Raw genomic sequence first — 7,685 nt, forward strand, 5'->3', positions numbered from 1 at the left:
CACATCTGTCCTGGAGATTACCAAAGCTATAATAAAACATGTCCTCCAGCCTTCCTGAGCAATGTTGGAGTTGTCTTTAATTAAGCTTCATCTATAAAAGTACCCAGCTGCCTAAATGAAAGTTAAACGACTGGTTTTCTGAGTAGAATTGCTCCAAGAATTTTAGCATTCATTCAAAGTCATGTGGGGAAAAAAAAAGTCAAAACCCCAACAACTCTTGTATCCTGGTTACCATCCTCCACTATAATTATAAAATTGTCCTTAAGACATAATTGCATAATTAGGCTTGGCAAGTATTCACCCAAATCTTTTACAAATATTTCCACAGACTGAAGGAACAGGCAGTGGGCAGTCTGACAAGCCTGCCATGAGAATTTGTGCCCTTAGGACATGTTCCTAGCTATTACACTAAATACTTTGCATCACAGACTAATGTTTCAAAACAGTAGTTGAGCAAGTGAAATACCAGCATCTCAAAACAAATTGAGACAAAGATTTTCAAGCTATTTTCACTGACACATACATGGATCAGCAATCCCTTTAAACAAAGGGACAGAGGAGGGTACCGAACCTTTTTAACTAGTTACACAGACAGAATTCCCAGTGAGATGAAATTAGTTGATTTCTGGCTAACAATGCCTTGCTAGGGTAACTTTACCAGTCTAGCACACTGTCCCATAAGAAAAAAACAAAATAAAATAAAATAATAAAAACAAACAAACAAACAAAAACAAAACAAACAAAAAACCAAAACAACAACAAAAAAAAAACCACCACACAAAACAAAACACCAAGAAACACCCACAGCCTCAAATTCAAATATGGAAACACGTGGTCTGCAGGGAGAGGAGACACAAGGGAAGCCAGAAATGAAATCTGCAATACAGTAAGGTTGTTTTTAACAGCTGTGCATTATGCATTCAGCAGCAGGGGGAATGCCAGCAGGGAGCCTTTATTAACATAGGCCTCAGAGTACAGTGTGCTCCTATCATGATTGGCCTCTCTTGAGAGAAGGGAACACACATAAAAGACTTAACCCTAGAGAGATCACTCCAACCCTGTTGCCATTTCATCAGCTCGACACTGCAAAAGAAACCAAAGAATTTCCATGATGTATCATAGACAAACAGGCAACACTTCCAACAATGCCTGAAATCTAATCTACAATAGGTTTCATCAGCAAGTTATGACAGGTAGGGAAAGGGAGAAAAAATGCCACACAAACCCACACAACAGTCACACTGTCAGTGTTGTTCTGCTACACAGACCTCGGGTACAGGGGAGAACTATAAAATTCTTCTCTTGTAGAAGCTGCTGATAAAAGCCAGCTATTGTCAGGACACCTGTGTTCTCAGCACAGCAATCTGAACCTCAACTGCACACATTTTAGGGGTCCGTCAGTCCAAGAAACAGCTGGAAGCCTTGCTACAGATGCAGGGGCTCAGCAGGGTAACTCACTCCATTTGGGAAGCTGGTATTGGCAGCAGAAATAATTTGCTGATGCCAGCTCTGCCTCCACTCTGAGACTTGCCTCTATCACAAACACTTGCTAGCACAGCCAACACAGTACCGGGCAGACACCAGAGAAATAGGAAATGCTCTCAGAACAGGCTCACCACGTCTCCTGTATCAGGTGCTGAGACAAGCTCTCTAGAGGTCTTGTCAACAGCTCTAAGTTGCAGCTGGCTGCAGATTCTCAAAGTGCGTCCTGTCCTGGTGGGCGGTTCCCGCAGAAATGAGATGTAACCAGGGAAGTGAGGAAAAGATACACTAGAGGCCTTGAAATAATAAAAGGCCACTTCAGCACTGGTTTAAACCAGTCCTTTCCCTGACCTGGGGGAGAAAGGGCAATGAGAGGAAGGAGAATGGCATGAAATGTCCTAAGCATCCCTCTTCTGACTCTAAAGAGAACTCTCCTGATAGGAAAAGGAAACAAAATACCAACCTGAAGAGCTTGAGAACTGCTCTAGATGACTGAACACTGATGTGTACCTGAAGTGGAGGAAATAGCTCTATACAGTCTTATTCATATCTCCTTGCTCTTTTCTCTTGTTAATAAGCAAAATGCTAGGGTCAGTATCCCTAATAACATGAGCTGGTTTGAGGCAGCAATAGCACTAGAAATTTTAAGGAGTTTTTTAATATGCAGTGTTGTAGTTCCCAAGAGCATAATACATGACTTTTTTAAGCATAGCACATCTATGCACTAAAGCACTTTTTACTTAGGTGCTGAACAGAAAGAGAGAGGTAGTGATTATTAAAGAAGTTTTCTGAAAGTACTTGTACTGCAGAAACAATACTCTCTAGGTTAGGTACCCCTAAAAGGTTTTTAATGACTGCTATGCACCTCTCATCACAATAGTAGCAAGTGCTTTAAAAATCAAAATATCATTCACTGTAATATCTTTACTTTATAGAAATACTCCTTTATCACTCTTTAAGCACAAAAAAAAAAAAAAAAAAAACAACACAACCAGAACCGAGCCTGGGGACAATAAGTGATTAGCTCCTTTCATGACTGGCAGGCAGAGCCTTGGTCTCTCAGCCAGTCCGCTGCCCAGAAAACAAGATTGTCTTTTGTCCACTCTTTTTCTTGATTAATTCCCTCCTCTGAAGCTCAGTTATACCTGAGTCAAAGAGACAAGTATTTATCAGGCACAGCTCAGTGTGAATACAGTTACCCAGCAAAGGAAACAAAACACACCTGTTGTTTCAGTGTAGGGTGCTGGCAAGACCATATGGTCTTGGTGACTGTAAATGGGACTGTGAATGCCCAGGAACTGCCCACATTCAGAAAATACTCACTTCCCCCACCAGAGAGGTAGCTCATTTGCAGTCCTGTTCTAATGCTTGGGGCACAAGATTTTGGACAAAGGCACAACAAGTAGTACCTCTCCCTAATTTTCCTCATAGCCCAGCTCTTTAGATCTTCCTAAATTCAGCTGCTAACAGCCAGGGCAAGACAACACAGATGAAAAAGAGTTAATACAAATAGAAAGCAAAGATCTGACCTAGAGGGCAAGTCATACAGAGTACAAACATCTGAGATTCTGCACAAGGCCTCCTCACCTATCATTCATCCACCAATTACACGCCAATGTAATTAAATCAGAAAAGGTACGTTTAATTTTCCTGTTATCGCCTGATAAGATAAGAGCAGTATGTATGGGAGGGATGAGGCACAGGGGAAAGAACTATTTATTAATAAGTTAAATCCTTTTAGATTTAAGAGCTTCTCTAGCTAAGAAGGATCTGATCCACAAACACAACTTCTGGGTCTAATGCAGACAAATCAGACATCCCATCTCCATTTCTGTCCTGGGCTTGGTCATCAAGTCTCTTCTTTTATTCAGAAACAAGACTTATTGAAAATTACCATGCATAACTTAGACAGACATATAGCCTTTGTTTAAACCACAGGTTTAGCCTATATATTTAAAATTGAAGAAGGCTCATCTCCCAGTCATTATATTAACAAAGACAACCACATTAATTTATGTTATATCTAAACAGCCTAAGGCTCCCTGTTTCATGAACAGCAAGGCATTAGGGTGCATTTGCAGAAACATGAGGCATGCTCCAGTTCATTCTTCTGTCTTCTATTGCCTTCTCTGGCATGAGGCAGAAAGAAATGCTGTGGTCCCCGTAACCTGCAAAGACTATTAATGCTTAAACAGGATCATACAAAGCTGTCTCTACTTGCTAGCCACACACCCCGAACTGCTGCTATGGCTGTTTTCTCTCCACTCTGCTTCATCCCATCCAGCCATGCTTCCTCAGCCAGTTATTTAAACCCCTGACTGAAAAATGTATCAGATCATAATAGCAGATGACTTCCACTGGATCAGGTTTTCAATAACAAAAATCCTACAGGCTTTGATGCAACCACAGCTTCACCACATCATTTATTTTTTTTTAACTGGGAAGGGAAAAATATTTATAACAGCAACTATAAATATACATGCTACTGACTTTTCAACTTGTTGTCCTTGTTCTCAAGCTAAATTTAGTCTGCTATATCCTGTCCAGCCCTCAGTGAAAAAGCAGTACACACATAAAATTGTGCAAATCCCATAGAGCAGGCAATTATACTTATCCAGGTACCTTACAAGATAGCCAGCTGGACACATAGATTCTCATTACTGAGTGTAGGTATGTTCATGGCTACAGAGGAAGTGGTCTATTATAGTGACTATCCTTTGATACAGAAAATAATAATTATTGCAATAGGAGAGCTCTGTGTTTCTAGATGAGAAAAGCGATGGAGGTTATTCACAGTGGACATGCAGACCATACACTTGGTTTGTGTCAAATAAGCTTTAAGGGTGTATGTGCACCTCTGGGCTACAAAGAACTATTCACTGGCCACAGCAGCTGTTTACACATATTGGTTTTTTACACGCAAAAATATTTCAGATAATGTTTGTGATAATGATTCAAACTTGGATGACTGATTTCAAGGTCTAATCTGCACTTTAAAGAGCATCCTTTTGCGTATTGAAGGCTCTCGTGTGAGTGATTTCTTAGTCAATTCAAGATAAATATTTATCAGAAACTGACTACCTAGAGAATCAGAGCTGTTAGTCATTCCACTGTTACTCTTAAGAAGCCTTAGTCATGCCAGAGCCCAGGTGATTTCTGCAAGGGTCAACGCATGTTTCACCCTAGTGTAAGGATCCCTGCCTGCGATTCAAAGTTTCACGCAGATGAGGACTCCCCCGCCACAATCTGACTTATTCTACTCGCAGCGAGTTTTGCAACCTAAGCAAGAAAGGCGGTTCAGAGGATACTCCTGTTCAAGCATCAGCTGGTCTAATAACCAAAGTATGCGGTCCGGAAAAAATATTCGGGTTTACTACAGCCTTGATAGTTGGGAAGAAAAACAATAATGAGCCCGGCTCGCCTCGCCTCCAGCCCTGCTGGCTCGGCGTGTTTCTCGGGCACCGGTCAGCTCTGCAACCCAGCCTTTCCTCTGTGCTTATAAATACATCGCTGCTAAAGGCTCGTTGGATAGAACAGGAAAAAATAGTTTCCTGGGGATAAGACCTGCCTTGTGACCGGAGAGCCCCCCAGCCCGGCGCGCTCACGGCGGGGAAAGGGTCCGCCGGTGCCGCACTGCCGGGAGCCCTGCCCGGGGGTTCCCGGCCGGCATCGCCCCATCCCCGCCCCGCTCGGTCCCTGCCCTACCCAGCATGGAGAAGATGAAGTCCTTCGCCGTGTGAATCTCCAGGGCTCGCTGGTCGTCGTACTCCCTCTGATCGTGCTTGGTGAATTCCTGGATGAGTTTATTCAATTCCTCCACCCTGGCTCCCGATCGGAAATCCAGCTCCGGGAAGGGAGGCTTGCTGGTGGTGCCGGCGGACCCTGCCTTGCTGGCGAGAGGCGCCGCCATCTTCATGCAAAAAAAAAAAAAAAAAAAAAAAAAAAAAGGAAAAAAAAGGGAGAGGAGGGGAAAGGAAAAAAAAAAAAAAAAAAAAGAAAGGAGGGGTTTGCAGTGTTGCAATGGAAGGAGGCGAGCGGCGGCGAGCCCGGGCGCGGGGCGGCCGCGGGCGGAGCGGGGCCCGGAGCGATATCAACAAGCGGCCCCGCGGAGCCGCCCGCCCGGGGGGAGCGGAGCGGGGGCTGCTGCTGCTGCTGCTGCTGCGGGGCCGCGGCCGCGGGGGGGTTGCTCCGCTGCCGGCGTCACGGCGGGCGGGTGCTGAGGCTGGAGCCAGACCGCTGGCTCGGGATGGAATTCTTTTTTTTTTTTTTTAATTTAGATTTAATTTTAAACTTCAGCGAAAGCCTTGTCGTGCAAGTGGATTAATAACCGGCTGGGAACTCTGCTCCTCCCACATGTTCCCTAGGCGTTCTGTGTTTATTTTCTTTTTTGATTCTTAAGGTATCCGGAAAATTGTTTTATATATATGCACACTTATATATATGAAGTAATTTTACCGTATGTCTTAGGAGCAATTACCAAGTAGAGTATCTTTACTGCTGTGCTTGAGACCAGCCCTCCCTCGAAGCTCCTGGGAGCTACATAGACAAAGGGTAGGAGGGGAAATGGGATCTCAGAAGACTTGCCTGAGGTCAAGCAGCCTGTGGCAAGGAGCCCAGACTTCTGATCTCCATCCATTTTCCCCATCGACAAGACTGCATTCTTTTCTTCTATATGTATTTTTAATGCCTTCTAACTTTTCAACCTGGAGTGGTTTTCTTCTTTTCACCTGGTCTTCTGTGCCTTGTCCTGTCATTGTACATATGTAGCACAGTCCATTATGTACCTTAGTGCATCCTGGAAGAACTGTCTGTCTTCCTGCCCTGGGAGCATACAAATATAATGTGTTTGCCTTCTATAGGGCATTTGAGATGCTATGGCACTTATGCAAACTGTTTGGCTATGTATTATCCTCTCAAGACTCTTGGCAGGAAACAAAGCTTTCAGCTCAGTCAGTCCCAGACTATGGTAAATTGTGTCTTCCAAAATCAGGCATGAGCATTCAGAGAAGTAACTGGAAGATGAAACTAAGCTCAGTGTGAAGAGGTTACAGGCTAGTTTCCCTGATACATAGTAAATACAAATGATAGTGTTCAGACATGATCTTAGGGATGTGGGTTAGATCCTCTGAACCACCAATCTTGATAGAAATGGGAGTTCAGCACCTCTTGCAGTGGGACCTTATCTGAAACAAGAATGAAAATCAAGGGTGGGTTTGGATCCTGTAACAGAAAACACAGACTGCTCAAAGCAGAATGGCTTATGCCTCTGGCTTTGTCCTGTAACCACTTACACAGCTTTTGAGGGCACTGATATGCTCATTATCTAAGAAATGATGTCCCAGAGGTAAAAGTAGGAGGGTGTGTGCGTGTATGTGTGTGTGTGTATGTGTGTGTGCACATGCCCTCTGCTGGGTACACAGGCCCTGTTGTGTTCAGCCACTGCTCGACTTCACCATTGGAGCTTTGGTGATCAGCTGCATTGTCACATGAACCTCTCACTAGCACAGTCTGACTTTGGCCAAGCAAGCACCTTTCCTTTTCCTCCTTCCCTAGAAAAGCCTACAAATAAAACCAATTAGCAGATAGTGTTAATATAATGCAGGATCTGACTTGCAGAACAGCAATTAACAGTGTGCAGTGTTGGTGGCCTGCCCTGCGGGATTAGTTCTGCTAACCCGGCTCAGCCCATGCCCTCCTATACTAGCCTGCCGTGACCACTGCCTGTCTGAGCACTCAGGATCTCTCTCCTCCTGCCCCTCTCAGGGTTTGAGAGCCCTGGTTCTGCTTCCCCGCGGTGTGTTTTTAGCTGGGGTGACAATCTCATACAGGCGGACAGCTCCCTCTTGTGATAATGCCGCTCCCACAGAAGTCACAGTAGCTCCTGAACCCCAGCCAACTTCAAGACCACCTGTTTTGCCCTGTTCATCTCTGAACACCTGTAAGTCCCCGTGTACCAGCCATAACCATTTTTAGCTGCGTGGGTATCCTTGTTTCCCTTTCACGGCATGTGAAGCACTGGCAGTCATGCTGTGTGCCTCACTGGCACCACTTGGTAAAGCAGACAGATCTTTTTACACCATCTACACTTTTCATCCCCAACCCTCTTGCCTCATCTTTTTCAGGCTGATGATCTCCACAGGCTTCACGGACTGTGTAGCTTTCTTTCCTAACCATATCATATATGCTGCATCATATTTCAATAC

The 7,685-nt window shown here is 44.4% G+C and overlaps 1 protein-coding gene across 1 annotated transcript in view; it reads right to left on the minus strand.

Moving 5' to 3' along the window:
* Positions 1–5,410, minus strand: part of MB21D2 (Mab-21 domain containing 2) — a 59,467-nt gene extending 54,057 nt beyond the window's left edge. Inside the window, exon 1 of the mRNA XM_017810848.1 lies at positions 5,188–5,410. Within this exon, the coding sequence (XP_017666337.1) occupies positions 5,188–5,398 (211 nt within the window). The 5' untranslated portion in view covers positions 5,399–5,410. The remainder of the gene's footprint in view (positions 1–5,187) is intronic.
* Between the last annotated feature and the right edge of the window lie 2,275 nt (positions 5,411–7,685).

This window comes from Lepidothrix coronata, unplaced genomic scaffold, assembly GCF_001604755.1.
Source record: "Lepidothrix coronata isolate B3197 unplaced genomic scaffold, Lepidothrix_coronata-1.0 Scaffold29, whole genome shotgun sequence".
NCBI classification, from domain to species: Eukaryota; Metazoa; Chordata; class Aves; order Passeriformes; family Pipridae; genus Lepidothrix; species Lepidothrix coronata.